We start from the raw sequence: 17,175 nt of genomic DNA, 5'->3' as shown, positions 1-17,175 counted from the left end.
CCAGCCGAGTGGGAGTGGCCGGGGGCGGGGCCAGCGCGGCGCATGCGCGATGGCGGCGGAGCGCCTGCTGATGGCGCCCCCTTCTGGCCCCGGGGTGGCTCCGGGCAGCGCGGGGCGGCGGGGGTCGCGGCCGCCGGGAGTCCCTGCCCGGCCCCGGGGCGAACCTGGCTGCTGGGCCCCCGGCTCAGCTGGCCGGAGGGACCCGGGGAGGATGGACATATACTTTGTAAGACACCTTCTCTGCCCGGTCCGTTAGGGGTGCGACGGGAGAGGCTGGGTGAGGCTGGGACAGTCCCGATTTCAGGCAGTCGGGTGCAGGGCAATGTCTGCCCCATGCCGTCTTCGCGTTGAGCACCTCGAGGTCTTAACGCTGGGTGGGTTTTTGAATGCAGGGAACTGGATTAACCCTTGGAGGACTCCAAGCAGCATCTGGTGGGGCTGAGGTGGGTGGCACCGCTGCTGTGGAGGCAGCCGTAGCTGTGCTGCTCTGCTTCCAAGCACAAGCGCTGAAGGTCTTATCTAGGCCAGCGTGTTCACTCCGGGACAAGCCAAGGTGACTGTAGGTGCAGATGAGAAGCTCTTCCTCCCTCAGCGGAGAGCCCAGCTGCTTTCCTGAACACACACGTGCCACAGTGGCCTAGAGCCAGAAGGGAGGTGGTTGCAGTGGGGCCGACCACGGGTTCTGGTGAACTCTGGCTTTTCCTTTCCCCGCAGGCAGACGCGTTAGGTGATGCAGTGGAAATCTAGTGCTGAGACAGGGAGTGAGGCGGTTGCTGGTTGGCAGCAGAGTGCCGTGGAGCCTGGCGCTGTGTTCCTCAGTCAGCTCTCGCAATGTCTGAGCAGCTTCTGCAGACCGGAGAAGAGTTTCTGGCAACACGTACCTGCCCCGTGTATTCCCAGAGCACTGCTGAGGGTCTGACCCGTGAGAGATCTCCCCCATGCCCAGGCACTTCTCATTAGAAGAGGCTCCCAGCTCCTCCCTGCTCCGACTCATTGCTGTTGGTTATATGGCGATGGAGATGAGCTGAGCCCTTGTGATGAGCTCCTTCAGGCTAACCTAAAAATGGCAACATTTGCCTTTCCCTGTGCTTGTGCGACTCTGCTGCAGCGCTGCTCACTTGTTGCCGAGTCATTCCGAGGCTCGTGGGAGCCGGGGAAGGAATCGGCTCCATTTTACAAGCTTGCCTGTCTGGGTTTTTATGCATGCTGTTCAGAATGCAAACAGCTCCCTCTGACACTGGCTGCTCTTTCTTTGCCTGTGGATGGCAGCTGTGTGCAAGCCGGCTGCAGACACTGCCTGCTCCACTGGCAAGTGTCTTCTGTCAAGGGTCAGCTCCTCTTCCTCCCTGTCCCTGGGCATACGGACTGCCCCCAGCTTGAGGGGCACCTCTCTGTCCGGAGGAAACCAACTGTGTGCGGTGTGTGCTCACAGAGAGCGTGACTGACTGCTCATCAGCATTTCATACTGCATCTGAGTCCTTGAGTGTTGCATCAAACGTGTGTCGTGCTGTGGAGTGTTTGGCACTGCTGGGATGAAGGGAAAAGCTGATTTGGGTTCCCACGGGCGCTGTCCTTGGAAAACCACTTGAGCTGGAGCTGGAGTGCGGCTGCCCCGGAGTGCGGCAGGGCTGGGACCACAGCTGTGAGAGCAGGAGTGCTCCGGGGCGGTGGGCGGGGAAGGGATGCTGTGTGCAGAGGAGGATTTGTCAAGTCCCAGGGGACTGTGATCTGATCTTTGGAAGTCTGCTCCTGAAAGGAGAGCGCTTTATCCTCCTGCTTACCCACGGGGGAATAAAAGTGCAGAGATGGTGGCAGGGCATGGGCGCCGCTCTTCCCACGCATGGCTTTCCTGCCTGCTGATCCGTTCAGGCCTGGAGTTGCCCAGCCCCTCGTTTTTTGCTTTGTTTTTCATCCTCTCTTTCACATCATCCTTTTTTCCTCTGTTTCCTTTCTCACTTCACTTGCCCTGGGGCATCCAGTTCACAGATGGGAGGTACTGGATTTACTCTCCCCGCCAGCGCAGACTCCGAACCACCTCGCTTTCCTCTGGGATTGTAAGTGAACACGCTAGCACATAGGGGAGCAGAGCTGCAGCTTTGAAACACTGGGGCCAGCCCTCCGTTACCCTTGGATGCTGTGGCTCTGTCTTGTGTGGCCATTAGGAATCAGCCCACCAGAAGCCAGGGAAGCAGATCGAAATCACGCGAGTGGATCTCCCTGTAGGATCTTGCAGAAGCACAGGCTCTGCCCTGCTTTTCTGCAGGCTGGTGACACAGCTGCTGCCACGGGATGGGCTGCAGCGTCACCCGGCCCTTGGACAAACTTGCAAGCACCAGACCTGGCCAGAAAGGCACCTGAGCCTCTGTAGGTAATGTTAGGCTCGGCTCCGTTGGCCCAGGAAGCAAGACAGGCTTCCAAAGAGACCATTAAGATGTTTTGAAGCTGCTAAAAATCCCGTTGCGACTATAACCTTTCAGGCCTGTGGCTGGGATAGTGAGCAGCTCATAAAGCCAAAGGAGTTAGGAGCTGCTGCTGAGTTAGGGATGGTTTCTGCTCTCCAGCCCTTTTCACCACTGCCGACGTGCTCCCTCCTCACTGCAGGTTTTCTGTGAGCGAGGAGGGCTTTCCTTTCCGAAAGATGGAGGGAGGCAGCTGAGCATTAGGGGCTGAATCCAGAGCTCAGACTGCTCTGGGTTTTAGTATTTCCCTTCTCAGGCTTTGGGAGAGCTGGTGTCCTCAGAGGGTTGTGGCAGCACTGCCAGAACCTCGGCACGAGCCGTTGTGGAGCGTGGTCCTCCCAGCGCCTGCCTCTCTGGTGCTGGGCAGGGGAGCAGTGGGGTGGGCATGGGGCAGGGTGCCTGGGGAAGCAGGGGCCGTGGCGTGCTCCGGGCCTTGGCTGACAGCGTGAGGGAAGTGCTGCGGGCAGCCGGGCAGCCCCTCTGTGCAGCTCCTCCTGCCCCAGCACCGGGAGGGTTAATGCCAAGCGCCGGATGCTCCTTGATCTCCCCGCTGGGTTTGCAGCTCCCTGCGTGCTTCTGGGCTGAGAGGCTCTGAAAGAGGCGGCTGGAGCATGCGGTTCGGTCAGGATGGATGAAAAACAGGCTGTGGGGCAGGCTTCAGGCAGCGTTGGGCTTTCCTGCACCTCTAGCAGAGCCCTGTGAGAAGCTCCCGGCAAGGGTTTCTCTTCCCCCCTTCTTCCCAGCAGTCTCTGCTAACGTCGCTGCCATTACTGGTGGGGTTCAGCATGCGGAGCCCAGTGCTTCAAAGCTCCTCTGGCTGCTTGTAGTTTCCTGGACGTCGCAGACCGCTGCACTTGGTTCCCGGGCTGGGAACCCCCCCGGCTTCTTCCAAGAACCCCGTTCCATTCCTCTTCCTTTGCAAACCCCAGGCTGAGTCAAAGGGGGCGGTTTCTGGGAGCGGCTCTGGAGCCAAGAGAGACCGTTAGCAGCGGGCGTGGGGTCCCCCCCGGGAAGGCTGGAAGCAGACACCAGCCCTCCAGTCTGCCTCGGCTCCTCTGCCGTGTCGGCAGCAGCAGTTTTGTCACGCCGATGCCCAGCGCTGTGATAACCAGCTCCCTCGACGCATGTCCCCTTCCCCCTCGCTCTTTCCAAGATCCAGTTGTGTTTTGCCTCCTTTGTTGTACTTGTGCCCATCACCCCGCTGTCTCCAAGCCTCTCACCAGTAACGGTTTCCTTTCTGTGGCTGCCATCCACCATGGTCGAACCCACCCATCTGCTGCCTGCCTGGCCTGCAGGGAAGGGGGAAGGCACAGCAAACCAGGTCAGGTTTCGCTGTGAGAGCCCTCCCGGACACCAGAGCTGCCAGCCTGCAGCAGGCACGGGGCTGGGGAGACGGGCGGGTGAGAGCGGGGCGCGGGCAGCAGGAACCCAGAGCTCTGTCACTGCCCTTAGGTAAGGCACTTCCCACGTCTCTCTGCTTCTCTGGAGCCGGGGTGACGCTGTGGCAGGGAGCTGAGGTTTCCCCGGCACCTCAAAAGCTCTAAAAATCTGTCCCTGCAAGAGGAGAGGTTGTGCCGTCCCCACTGCAGCTGGAGCAGGGTCCCATGGCGGCTGCTGGCAGGCTGTCCCGTGTCCCAGCTGGTAGGGAGCAGGTATGTGCCGAGGATGATGAGGAAGGCTCCTCTGCCGAGAGCCGGCACTGAGCTCAGTTCTCTCCCTCCAGGACGACAGCTGTTCTTACTGTATTGTTTCCTGCTCTTTTTATTTTCTGCTTTTATTTTTTCCTCTTCTCTCCTTTGCTCCCTGCTCTGCTGCTGCTCTCCTTGCATTCTCCCCGCCATCTCTGGCCACTCTGGCAGCCGACAGACGAGAGGAGTTGGGTTTACTCCCCGCTCCACTATAGCGCTCAGCTCCACTCTGTCTCCGATGAGGAGAGCGATACAGTAAGTGTACAAGCAACGTGTGCCGGGTGCCCGGTGGGTCGAGGTCGGAGCTTGCAGAGGGAGCCGCTGTGGCCTCTGCGCAGCACGGGGCTCTTGCATGGCTGTGGCAGAGCCCTGCCGCGGCTCGGATCAGCATCTCCTGGGTCTGCTCAGCAAGGGCTGTGGCTCGTTCCAAACCGCGTGGTGCAGTGAGAGCTCGGGGGAGCTGAAGTTCTCCAGTCGTGTGTCATTGCTGGAGGATGCGAAACAACCAGCCTGCTCTCGTCACGCTCCGTGTGGTTCTGGGCAGCTGGCTGGGCGCCGGCCTCTCGGAGCGCAGGGCGGGCGCCGGGTGCTGACTCTCTCTTCTCTGCCTCTTGCAGTAATCTCTATGCAGACACAGAAGCCCCAGAGAGCAGCGATTCCCTCTGCAGGTCGATGTGTTCCCTTTCCGTTGATGCAGCCGTTCCAGTGGGATGGGGAAGAGCTTGCTGGCACCAGTGTTGCCGCACTGCGGGATCCTGGGCACTGCATTTCGGGACGGAGCAAAACTATAACCGTGTCTTTCTCCTTATCCCAGACATGGGCAGCAAAGAAACCACCCGCTCACCCGCAGCTCCCAGCGGAGACATCCAGCTGGGTGTAGAGAATCCTGGGTAGTAACACAGTGTTTTCCAGACGTGCACTACCGTAGCTACCTATCCATGTGTGATACTGTGAACCTTTTTAATTTTTTAATCATGTATTTATTTCTTTTATCTTTGCACAGAGACAGCACACGTGTGCTTTTTTAAACATTTAGTTTACTGCACTTTTTGTTGTTGTTGTTGTTGTCATATATTTGTGCATCAGAAAGGAGTGTGAGCCCTCACGGGAGAATTGGTAGGAGCACGTTGCTGGGGAGGGCAGGGACCGGAGTGGCTTCGTCCGAGGCAGCAGCGTGGGCTAACCAGCTGATGGAGTCAGGAGGTTTAAGGCTGTCCAGACTCTGCCACGGTTTTGCCAAGTGACCTAAGGCAAGTCACTTAACCACTCTGTGCCTCGGTTTCCCCCGTGCTAATGGGTGTGCGGTACCCACTTCCGTTAAAGCACTTAAACCCTGGGATGAAAGGTGCTATGTAAATGCAATGTATTAAAGGCCACTGAAGAGAATTTTTCCCATGTTACAGTAGTCCAAAGTAGCCATGCCAATTTACTTGGATTCAGAAATCGCTAGTGACTTCTTTTGATCTGTAACGCTGTGCGGGGGAAGCAAACGATTCCTGGCGACAGTGACGTGGTCACCTCGGCTCTCCTCCGGACGTCACGATGGGTTCTGCCTTCACCATGTGCTGCACTGCTGCGTCACCCTGTCCCTCTGTGCTTGGAGTCCACGCTTCGTCTGACCGGCTGCCGCACCGCCGCCTGCTCCGGACACCCAGGCACGGACAGACGGGAACTGTGCACCCCTGGGGACCGGCCGTGCTGCCGTGCGAGTTCCCCGGTCTGCCCAGCCTCCGGCCAGGCTTCTCCGGACACTGCGTCGTACTGGAGCCACTCAGCACCTCGCACGCTCACGGGTGTATCCGACCGCCCGGTACTCGGGGGTCACGAGCACTGGGTTCGCGCGTTCCCTCCGTGCCTCGGGGCGGTCAGGGAGGCGCGTGCACGGCCGCACACGCTGGAGACAGAAGCAGCAGCCTGGCTCTGCCACCTCGCTGCGCCAGGCAGCGTTGTGTTCACGGACTCCGTTGGACAAAAAGCTGGGTGACCGGGATGTTGCCCGGGGTAACATCTGCTATTGGAAATGGCTGCTTCGGGTGTCTGCGATGGTTTGGTTTTCGAAGGCTGCCGGCTTTAGGCGAGAGGAATGGTGTTGCTGGGTAGCGTTCAGTCTAGGCTCATCCGTCTGTCGGCAGGACACACACCATGGCATTGTCTGGAACTCTAGCAATCCCGTCCTCATCTCCCAGAGAGAAGGAAGGAAACTCGTTAGACAGGGGGAGCCGGGTCTTACTGCTCTGCTTTATGAGCCTCACTTAAAGAGGGTGAAAATCTCTTAATTCTCATTACAATCTTCGGCCTGTCCTTGGCATTCCTGGTAGAGGAGTGGGGAAGCAGGACGCTTCTCTCGGGGCTCAGTCCCCCTAATCTGTCTGCACAGCAGCACTCGGGGTGGGTTAATTCAGGTCCCAGAATGTAACTGGGCTGGGGGGAAGCTCTTCCCCTCTGCCGAGCGCTGAACTGGGTGAGGATCTTCACAAATTGAGGTTTTCCTGCCTAGAAGTACAGGACCCAGACTTCCCCCCCCTTGCCTGCAGGTGCCGGAGGCTGTAAGGTGCCGCTCTCGGGAGCGCGGGCTGGGGCTCTTGCAGGCTGCTGCCATCAGGTGTATTCGGCTGTTTACCCAGTGATCCACCAAAAGGCTTTCAAGAAACTCTCCCCTTTCAGTTGCTGCTTGGCAGCTCCGCGGCAGCCCCCACAGCGGGCTGGGCAGCGGCCCCTCGCCCACCCCGTCTGCCTGCTGCGGGGCTCCGCAGCTCGGGGCGGGGAGACGGGAGGAGCGCCGTACCGCCAGGCCAGCGGCCTCGGGGCTGGAAGCAAGAGCCTTCAAAACGCTGAACGTTCAGCCTTTGGGTTTCTCCTTCCAGAAGCGCGATACCGTGCGCAGAGAGGCCCCAGGGAGCTGCATCCCTTCTGCCTCGGCAGAGGCTGCTTTGGGTGCTGCGCGGGAGGAACCCGGGGCGCTGGGCTCGGGGTGCCTGGCCCGAGGCCCCCGGTGCCACCTCGGTCGTGGGCTGGTGGGTTCAGCCTCGCCGGGACTCTCCAGGCAGCTGAAATCTTCTTTGAGATGGTTTAAGCATCGTTGGTGGAGACTTTATTCCTTCCCCTCAGTTTGGGGGTCTCTGAAGCTGCTCAGTTTCTGTGCGGGGAGCACCTGAGCCCCACCAGCATGGAATGAACTTCGCAAGCTGGAGCTGCGCGCGGTCCCAAGAGATGTGGGGGAACCCAGACCTGCAGCCTGTTCCTTCCAAGCATTGTCTCCTCAGGTGTTGGGGCTTTTTGAGACAATCCTCGTGCAGTTGCGTAACGCCGAACCTTGTGGAGGGAGCAGGTCTGGACAGGGAGGGCTGGTCCTCTGCGAGGACGTGCAAAGGCCTCAGAGCACCTTTGTCGGCGTGAGGGAACAGGAGGAACCTTTTAGGGAGATGCTGATCTGAAACGGAAACTGCCCCGTTCCTGGCCCGCACCCGCTCCCCGCTGTGTCACCTGCACCCGGGCTAGCTGGGTGCTGGAGAGCGGCCCAGCCTCTGCTCCCCGGGAAGCCTGGCAGGAGCTGGCAGCTCCCCGCTTGCTCTTCGCCCGCCTCTGCGCACAGCGCTGCAGCAGGAGAGCAGCGGGCGCTCCCGAGCATCCCCCAGGCGCTGCCGATGCCGCCTTTGCGGGACACGGAGTCAGAGGAGGGCAGGACGGGGAAGAGCATCGGCCCTTTTTTGGGGAAGAGATCCCCCACCCGCCCTTGCTCTGTCTCTCCAGCTATGCTTCGGCTCCTCCGGGACGCGAGCTGCTGTGCATTGTCTGTCCAGGCTTTCTGTGCCCCAGCAGTTCTCTGGCAGGTGCTGGCCCTGGCGTAACCCCGCTCTCTCCACCCTTAGAGCAGGCACTGCGTTCCCCGTGCTCTGAGGCGCGAGCCGAGCAGCCCTGCGAGGCAGCCAGTTCCCACACAGCCCTGTTTGCCGCCGCTCTCCCTCCCCCCCATCATCCCAGCCGGGACCCTCAGCTCTGCGGGACGCGCCCGGACCCTTGCCAACGGCTGAGGCTGCCGGGGAGCTTTCGGCTCGGGCTGCTGCCGAACCGCGGGTCGCTGCTGCCTGCCCAGTATGGATTAGGCAAGAGAGAGCTGGCATCGCCGCGCTTGCCGTCACGCTTTGCCCTTCGCGGGCGTGCGCAGAGCAGAGGCGTGGGGCAAAGCGAGGAGCTGGCGCAGAGCCCCGAATGCCCACGCAGGGAACCCACTTCAGCCTGCTGTTGGCTCCGTGCTGAGCGGCTCGGCCGTGCGCGCTGAAATCCCGCTTTGGGATGATTTTAGCGAAGCCGGAGCACTTGTAGGCCTTGGCGCGGGGCTCGCCCCGGGGCGGTGGCGTGGGCTCCATCTCCAGGCTCCCGCCATGCTCAGGCTCCCCGTGTTTCATTCCCAGCTGCCATCGTGCTCCAGCTCTCTCCGCGAAGGACGAGGCCGAAGCTGCGGCGCAGGCGTGCGGAGCCGCGTCCGCGTTCCCCTTCTGTCGGCGTCGGCGCTGTCTGGCTGTCCGCTCGGTGCGCACCGCGTCGCGCGTGTCTGCGAGCGGCGGGGCCGGCCCGGGGGGCCCCGGGTTCCTCTTTCGGGGGGGTTCAGTCTCGGGCGCTTTTGTGTTCCTTGCCGGGGTCGTGTCGAGGTTTCTGTCCCCTCCGGCGCCGGGAGCCCCTTCGCACTGCGGAGAGCTGTACCCTGCTGCTGCCCGTCCTCGGCTCTGTGATAAAGCGTTCTGTGGTCTGTGCTGTGCTCACGCCGGCCGCCTCTGCCTCCTCTCTCCCGCGCCCGTTTTGGGGGGAAAAAGGGAGCAAAAAGGGACGGGAGGGGCGGGGACGGGAGGGGAGGGGGCGGGGCAGCCAGGCTCCGCCCCCCCGCCAGGCACCACCCTCCCAGACAGGCACCGCCCCCCCGCCGGGGCCTCGGCGCGGAGCTGCCCCAGCGCCGCCTGCGCCCGGCCCCGCTGAGCGGCCTGGTGTCCGGCGGCGCCGCGCTCAGGCAGTGGCGCGGGCAGCCCTGCGCGCCGGGCGCTGCGGAAGGCCCCCGGGGCCCCACCGGAGGCGATGGGGTCGAGGTCGCGCAGCCCGGCCCGGCGCCGAGGGGCCCGTTCGCCGCGGCGGGAGCGGGTCCGGGAGAGGCGGCGGCGCAGCCGGAGCGTGGAGCGCCGCCGGGAGCCGAGCTCGGGGTTAGCGGGGACCGGGCCCTGGAGCGGCCGGGCCTCGTCTGAGGGGGCAGCGGCGCCGGTGGAGCGGGGAGCCGGGCCGCGGGGTGCCGGGGCCCGCGGGGAGAGCGACCCCGGTGTGGCCGGGTGTCCTGGGTTTGGCCAGGACAGGGTTAATTTTCACCGGCCTCCAGGAAGGGGCACAGCCGGGGGGGTGGGGGCTGACCCCACCTGGCCAAACAGAGCCCGGTATTCCGGTGTTCCACACCATTCCATACCCTCTGACGTCACGCTGGGTTCCGCTGGGGGGGGCACGCGGCCGGAACTCACTCGCGGCTCGGGAGCGTGCGGCGCCGGTGCGGTCCGAGAGAGCGGGTCTGTTTTTTGTCGTGTTTTCTCCTTGTCTGTGTCGTTGTTGTTCCTGTTCCCTCGGTTTGCTGTTCTGTTAAACTGCCCTTATCCCGAGCCACCGGTTTTCTGCCTGTTTTCGGCGGGGGGAGGGGCGGCCGCGTGGCGCTTTTGTTGCCGGCGGCAGCCGAAACCAAAACACCGGGCCCCTCTCCCCGGCTGAGGGGAAGGCGCCGGGGGAGCCCGGGGAGAGGCCGCTGCCGCTGCGCCTCGGGGCCCGGGGGAGGCCCGGGGCGTTCCGGGGAGGACGAGGAGCCGTTCGGGGGGGGGCAGGGGCAGAGCCTCAGCCTTCCCGGCTCCGCTGGAGGCTCCGGCTGCCCGGCACGGAGCCGGTGACCGTCTCCCGGCTGAAACGCGACTTTCTGCCCCCCCCCCAGCTCGGACTCTGGCGATGAGAAGCGGAAATGGAAGAAGAAAAGCAAAAGCAGGGACCAGCACCGTGAGAGCCAGAAGAAACACCGCTCGCGGTCCCGGGGCCGCTCCTCCGGCTCGAGCTCGGAGCGCGAGCGAGACAAGAGGAGAGCGCGGAGCAGGGAGCGGCGGAGGAAGAGAGATGGCTCCAAGTCTTCCGTGTCCTCCATCAGCTCTCCGTCCCCGCCGCGCTCGCGGGACAGGGAGGAGACGAGGCAGCAGCTGAGCCTCCAGGAGCGCTTGAGGCTGAAGGAGGAGAAGAAGAAGCAGGCTGCGCTCATGAAAGCCCTGGAGACGCCCGAGGAGAAACGGGCTCGCCGGCTGGCCAAGAAGGAGGCCAAGGAGAGGAAGAAGCGGGAGAAGATGGGGTGGGGAGAGGAGTACATGGGTTACACCAACACCGACAACCCGTTTGGGGACAACAACCTGCTGGGCACCTTCATCTGGAGCAAGGTGAGCTCTGCCCCGTGCCCGCGAGGCTGCTCGGAGGGGATCGTGCCCCTGCGGAACAGGGCGGAGGAGCAGTGGGGCGGCGAGGGGGTCCTTTGGCGAGGTGGGAACCTCTTTGATGCTAAAAGCAGCCATGTGAGAGCAAAGCACTCGTCTAGGGCGGCAGCTGGGTGTTTCTGACAAGCTCAGTGGATTTTGTTGCTCTCCTCCTGACGACCATGGTCTGTAGCCGTGGGCGTGGGGTGAGCAGGTGGGGCAGGGTGCAGGAGAGGGCCCCAGACCTGCTGGGAGCTGCAGGCAGAGTGCTGGGCAGCATGGGCTGAGCCTGGGTTTCACTGCCGTTCTTCAGGGATAGCGTTTGAGGGATCTGGGGACTTCCGACGGGATCAGAGCTCCATGGAGCAGCGGAAGCGGGTGGACGTGGTGGCATTTGCTGGGCGGTGAGGGGCTGTAGAGGTCACTGGGTATCACAGCTTCCCTTGGCCTCTCTGTTTCAGGCACTGGAAAAGAAAGGGATCAGCCACCTGGACGAGAAGGACCTGAAGGAGAGGAACAAGCGAATCCAGGAGGACAATCGCCTGGAGCTGCAGAAGGTAGGATCAGATGAGGGTGGATCAGAGCCACCTGGAGCAGTCCTGCAGCCAGCTCTGGAGCCCTCAGCACAGGACAGAGCTGGAGCTGCTGGAGCGGGGCCAGAGGAGGCCCCAGCAATGATGCGAGGGCTGGAACCCCTCTGCTGGGAGGAGAGGCTGGGAGAGCTGGGGCTGCTCAGCCTGGGGAAGAGAAGGCTGTGGGGAGAGCTTAGAGCAGCTGCCAGGGCCTGGAGGGGCTGCAAGAGAGCTGGGGAGGGGCTTTGTGCAAGGGCCTGGGGGGACAGGACAAGGGGTGAGGGCTTTAGACTGGAAGAGGGGAGATGTAGATGAGATGGAAGGAAGGAATTCTTTCCGGTGAGGGTGGTGAGGCCCTGGCCCAGGCTGCCAAGAGGAGCTGTGGCTGCCCCCTCCCTGGCAGTGCTCAAGGCCAGGTTGGACGGGGCTGGGAGCACCCTGGGCTGGTGGAAGGGGGCCCTGCCCATGGCAGGGGGGTTGGAATGGGATGATCTTTAAGGTCCCATCCAACCCAAACCGTTCTGTGATTCGATGTCCTCTCCCTCCCACCGACTGGCAGGGAACCCTGTGAGCAGCCCAGTTCTCCCAGTCACTCACCTGAAAGTCCCTTTGTTCTCTCCAGGGGTGCCCGCAGGCTGTAGGCTCGAGGGGCCCACGGCGTACGGCCTTGTGCTATCCCCGGGTGAGAGGACTTTTCTCTTGGGGCCGAGTCCAGCTCGGGAGATGCTGAGGAGGCCAAGTGCCAGGTGACGGCAGCGAGGCGCTCGGTTGTGCCTGTGTCCCTGTCCTCCAGAGGGCTGGCAGCGAGCGCCCTGGCCCCCCTGACCCGCGCTGGCTGTGCTTCCGCGTGGCTCCTGGCTCCCCGCGAGCCTCGGGCCGACCGCAGGAGCCGCGGCAGCTCAGTGAGCGGGGTCGCGGCTGCGTCCTCGAGCGGCTGTCCTGCCTGGGTGCCCCCTCTGCAGCAGCCTCACGTCTCCCTCCGCCCCGGGCAGGTGAAGCAGCTGCGCCTGGAGCGGGAGCGGGAGAAGGCAATGCGGGAGCAGGAGCTGGAGATGCTGCAGCGGGAGAAGGAGGCAGAGCACTTCAAAACCTGGGAGGAGCAGGAGGACAACTTCCACCTGCAGCAGGCCAAGCTGCGGTAGGTGTGCGGCTCCGCGGGGACGGGCCCGCTGCGGAGCAGGGGGTGGCAGGCACCGCTCGAGATCCCGCTCCCCTCGCCCAGGTCTAAGATCCGGATCCGGGATGGGAGGGCGAAACCCATTGACCTGCTGGCCAAGTACATCAGCGCGGAGGACGACGACCTGGCCGTGGAGATGCACGAGCCCTACACCTTCCTGAACGGCCTGACCGTCTCCGACATGGAGGATCTGGTGGAGGACATTCAGGTGCCGGCTCCGCCCCGCCTGCGCCGGGGCTGGCCGAGGGGCAGCAGCTCAGGGCCGGCCTCCTCCCCCCTCAGCTCTGCACCCCTGCGTGCGGTGCGGGGCAGGTGCCCGAGGTCCTGCTTGTCTCCTGCTGCAGGTTTACATGGAGCTGGAGCAAGGGAAGAACGTGGACTTCTGGAGGGACATGACCATCATCACGGAGGATGAGATAGCCAAGCTCCGCAAACTGGAGGCCTCTGGGAAAGGAGGACCAGGTAGGCGGGAGGGCAGAGCCTGGTGTGGGGGCCGGGGGGAGTGCGAGCGGTGGGTAAAGCAGGGCGTAGGGTCTGCCGCGTGCGCTGGGGCTCGGAGGGGCTCTCTGGGACCTGCTGGATGGAGGCTGTGGACCTGGCGGCCATCCCCTGCGGCGTCCAGCCTGGCGCGGGTGGGTGCAGCCCGGGAGGGCCCGGGTGAGGGCAGGCTGAGCACTCGGAGGCTGACTGCCCTGGCTGCCGCGCAGGCGAGCGTCGGGACGGCGTCAACGCCTCCGTCAGCTCGGACGTGCAGTCCGTGTTCAAGGGGAAGACTTACAACCAGCTGCAAGTGCTGTACCAGGGCGTCGAGAGCAAGATCCGCGCAGGAGGACCCAGCCTTGACGTTGGCTACTGGGAGAGCCTGCTGCAGCAGCTGAAGGCGTACATGGCTCGGGCCAGGTAAGAGCAGGGCTGTCTGCTGGCCCGGGCTGTGGGAAGGGGGGCCACAAACCCAAAGGCCTTGGTGGAGTTTTATACGTTTTCCGAGATGTTTAGTTCTTCATGAGGGAAGAAGGGCGGGATGCTCAGTCCCTTCTCCAGTGGCAGTGTTTACAGTGAGGCCTCCAAGAGAGAACCAAACTAGAGGGTTGTTCAGCCCCAAACTGAACAAAACCCCGCAGATTTGTACCCGCTCTGGTGGGTGTCGCAGCTCTGGACGGTGCGGGCGTGGGGTGCTTCTGCTGGGTGGGACCTGATGGCTCCTCTCCTCTTCGCAGGCTGCGGGAGCGGCACCAGGATGTGCTGCGCCAGAAGCTGTACAAGTTGAAGCAGGAGCAGGGTGTGGAGAGCGAACCGCTCTTCCCCATCATCAAGCGGGAGCCGGCCTCCCCCAGCGACAGGTACGCAGCGCTTCCCTTGGGGAGCACGGCCATCCGGGGCTGTCCCGAGGGGCACCCGGGGCAGAAAACCATCATGGAGTTGGAACAGTTTGGGTTGGGAGGGACCTTAAAGCTGATTTAGTCCAACCCCCTGCCACGGGCAGGGCCCCCTTCCACCAGCCCAGGGTGCTCCCAGCCCCGTCCAACCTGGCCTTGAGCACTGCCAGGGAGGGGGCAGCCACAGCTCCTCTGGGCAGCCTGGGCCAGGGCCTCACCACCCTCACCGGAAAGAATTCCTTCCTTCCATCTCATTTACATCTCCCCTCTTCCAGTCTAAAGCCCTCACCCCTTGTCCTGTCCCCCCAGGCCCTTGCACAAAGCCCCTCCCCAGCTCTCTCGCAGCCCCTCCAGGCCCTGGCAGCTGCTCTAAGCTCTCCCCGCAGCCTTCTCTTCCCCAGGCTGTGCAGCCCCAGCTCTCCCAGCCTCTCCTCCCAGCAGAGGGGTTCCAGCCCTCGCATCATTGCTGGGGCCTCCTCTGGCCCCGCTCCAGCAGCTCCAGCTCTGTCCTGTGCTGAGGGCTCCAGAGCTGGGCGCAGGACTCCCGGGGGGTCTCAGCAGAGCGGGGCAGAGGGGCACAATCCCCTCCCTCGCCCGCTGCCCACGCTGCTGGGGATGCAGCCCAGGGGACGCTCGGCTTTCTGGGCTGCCAGCGCACATTGCCGGGTCGTGTTGAGCTTCTCACCAACCAACAGCCCCAGGTCCTTCTCCTCAGGGCTGCTCTCAATCCACCCTGGGTTTGTGCTTGGCATTGCCCCGACCCATGGGCAGGGCCTTGCACTTGGCCTTGCTGAACTTCATGAAGTTCACACGGGCCCACCTCTGCAGCCTGTCCAGGTCCCTCTGGGTGCCATCCCTTCCCTCCCGCGTGTCGACCGCACCACACAGCTTGGTGTCATCGGCAAACTGGCTGAGGGTGCGCTCGATCCCACTGCCCGTGTCGCTGACAAAGATGCCAAGCAGCACCGGTCCGAAGGCCGCTCGGAATGCAGCCTTGAGCTCCCACCCTTCCACAGCCAGACCTCGGGTGAGCGGAGAACGAGGGTACCATCCCCGTCCCAGTTCTCTCTTCTCTCTGCCCTGCAGGCTGGGTGCAGAGGAGAGCATTGTGGTGCAGCCGGGGCCGTCCTCGGAGCCGGAGCCCGAGCAGGACGCGGAGGCCAAAGGAGAGGCGGAGGGGGAGGCTGTGCTGATGGAGGAGGACCTGATCCAGCAGAGCCTGGACGACTACGACGCGGGGAAGTACAGCCCCCGGCTGCTGGGCGCCAGCGAGCTGCCCTTCGACGCCCACGTGCTGGAGGCCGAGGAGGACGCGCATCGGTTGCTGCTTCTGCGCCAGCAGCTCCAGGTCACAGGTGGGAGCCCCGCGGGCAGGCCCTGCGCCCCGCCGGTGTCGCAGCCCGCGCGGCACGGAGGAGCGTGCGTGTGCGTCGGGGAGCGCTGCCCGCGGGAAGGGGTGAGAGCTGGAGCGGGTCCCCGAGGGGTGTCCCCGGGCAGCGAAGGGGGCTTGGCAGGACGGGAGCGGGGCGATGGGGCTGGGACTGCCAGCGTTCCCGGCAGGCGATTCCGCGGGGTCCTTCCCCGCTCCCCGCCGCGCCACCAGGCGGTTTGGGCTGCGGACGAGCAGGAAGAGTGCTTTGGGGGAGTTCTCCAGCACCCATCCCAGCACCCACGCAGGGCAGCGCGCCCGTCTCCGTGCCCAGCTCCGCATCCCCCGCCCAGCGTCCGCGGCTCCTTCCCCCTGCCCGCCCCGGCGCAGCGTCCCCACAGCCCGGGCTATGCAGGGCCCGACGTCGCCGCTCCTCCCGCAGGTGATGCCACCGAGAGCGCCGACGACATCTTCTTCCGGAAGGCCAAGGAGGGCATGGGCCGCGGACGAGGCGCAGTTCAGCGTGGAGATGCCCCTCACGGGCAAGGCCTATCTCTGGGCGGACAAGTACCGGCCCCGCAAGCCCCGCTTCTTCAACCGGGTGCACACGGGCTTCGAGTGGAACAAGTACAACCAGACCCACTACGACTTCGACAACCCGCCCCCCAAGATCGTGCAGGGCTACAAGTTCAACATCTTCTACCCCGACCTCATCGACAAGCGCTCGACGCCCGAGTACTTCCTGGAGGCCTGCCAGGACAACAAGGACTTCGCCATCCTGCGCTTCCACGCCGGGCCGCCCTACGAGGACATCGCCTTCAAGATCGTCAGCCGGGAGTGGGAGTATTCCCACCGCCATGGCTTCCGCTGCCAGTTTGCCAACGGCATCTTCCAGCTCTGGTTCCACTTCAAGCGTTACCGTTACCGCCGGTGACGGGCTGCTGGGCTCCCCTCGGACCCCTGGCCCGGGGTGGTGGGCAGGGGGGTCTCATCCTCCGTCACTGTCCCGGGGCCGGCCCCGAGGCCTGGCCCAGCACAGGACCTGTTCCCGAGGGTTTTCCCTGTCCTCGCTTGTATCCCCAGGGACCCTCAGACTTTGGTACAAATAAAGAGGGGCTTTTTAAGGCGTCTGAGGCCGCGCACGCGCACCCCGCGCTGCTCCCGATGTCACCACCCAGCCAGTCCCGCACTGGGCCAGCACTGGGAGCTCCTCTGGGGGCTGGGCAGTGCCAGGGGCTGTCCCCCCATGCCCCCCCATGCCTCTGGGCTCTGTCACCCCCTCCTCACACGCTGTCAGCCCTGTGTGCTCCCAGGGCCTGTTCCAGCCCCCTGTGCTCCCCTCGCCCGCGCCAGCCCCCTCCCAGCCCCACACTCTCCCCTGGCCGGTGCAGACCCCTCCAGCCCGGCCGCTCCCTGGCTCGGGCACCCTGTGCTCGGCCAGCGCAGCCCTGCCCGGCGCTCCCGCGGCCGCAGACCTCCCCGGGCCCCTCGCCCTCCCGGCTGAGCCCTTTCTGGCACGTTCCGCGCTGGGATGCGGCTTCTGCAGCCTGGGAGCGTCGCCACCTCGCTCGACCCTGGCTGCGGGAGGAGAGGGGTCAGTGGCTGCCAGGCGGCTGCCTCCGGCGGGTGGGAGGAGAGGGACCGGGGGGGGGGGGGTCTCTTTACGGGGGAAGATCCGCTGGCCGTGCCCCCCCACCCTGGGCCTGAGCGGCTCTCGCTGCCCTGGGCCAGGGGCGGCTGCGCTCCGCAGACCCCCATCGCTGAGGTGGGGGTCCCCGAGGGCAGGTTTGGGGGTGCTCTGGGGAGCGCTTCGGAGCTGAGCTGGGTACTCGCTGGCGTCCGTCCCTCTGCGTGATGGCCGTGGGGCACAGCCCCCGGCGCGTCCCCGCGCTGCGGCGGGCGGGAGGGCTGCGGTGTGCGTGAGCCACGGCCGGGAGCGCAGCCTCCGGGAAGCCTCCGGCCTGGCCGGGAGCTGCCGCAGCAAGGCTGTGTCCTCCCCACGGGCCTTGCAGCATCCTGCCCCACGGCACGGCCCCGTGGTGGAGGGGGCTGGGGGCTGCCCAG

General features: G+C 64.3%; 1 protein-coding gene and 1 long non-coding RNA gene across 4 annotated transcripts; both read left to right on the top strand.

Annotated features, from left to right (window-relative positions):
- Nucleotides 1-70: 70 nt before the first annotated feature.
- Nucleotides 71-6,551, top strand: LOC142364589 (uncharacterized). 3 transcript variants are annotated; one of them, XR_012766299.1, is made up of 3 exons: nt 71-226; nt 4,319-4,402; nt 4,765-5,544. It is a non-coding gene; the product is annotated as an uncharacterized LOC142364589 (long non-coding RNA). The 3 variants fall into 3 exon arrangements; XR_012766300.1 differs by lacking the exon at nt 71-226 and adding an exon at nt 5,551-6,551 and having other exon boundaries at nt 2,866-4,402; nt 4,765-5,397; XR_012766298.1 differs by lacking the exon at nt 71-226 and adding an exon at nt 2,866-4,111.
- A 2,657-nt stretch (nt 6,552-9,208) lies between these two features.
- CACTIN (cactin, spliceosome C complex subunit) lies at nt 9,209-16,241 on the top strand. Its single transcript, XM_075444377.1, is given in 11 exon segments — nt 9,209-9,336; nt 10,098-10,584; nt 11,079-11,174; nt 12,182-12,327; nt 12,412-12,574; nt 12,711-12,828; nt 13,074-13,266; nt 13,584-13,706; nt 14,829-15,097; nt 15,554-15,615; nt 15,617-16,241. Coding segments are annotated over 11 exon segments (2,208 nt in total). The 5' UTR covers nt 9,209-9,214; the 3' UTR covers nt 16,046-16,241.
- Nucleotides 16,242-17,175: the final 934 nt, after the last annotated feature.

The sequence above is a fragment of the Opisthocomus hoazin genome, chromosome 27 (genome assembly GCF_030867145.1).
Source record: "Opisthocomus hoazin isolate bOpiHoa1 chromosome 27, bOpiHoa1.hap1, whole genome shotgun sequence".
Classification (NCBI taxonomy): domain Eukaryota; kingdom Metazoa; phylum Chordata; class Aves; order Opisthocomiformes; family Opisthocomidae; genus Opisthocomus; species Opisthocomus hoazin.
The sequence above is the reverse complement of the archived record's forward strand: the minus strand, read 5'-3'. Positions and strand labels throughout refer to the sequence as shown.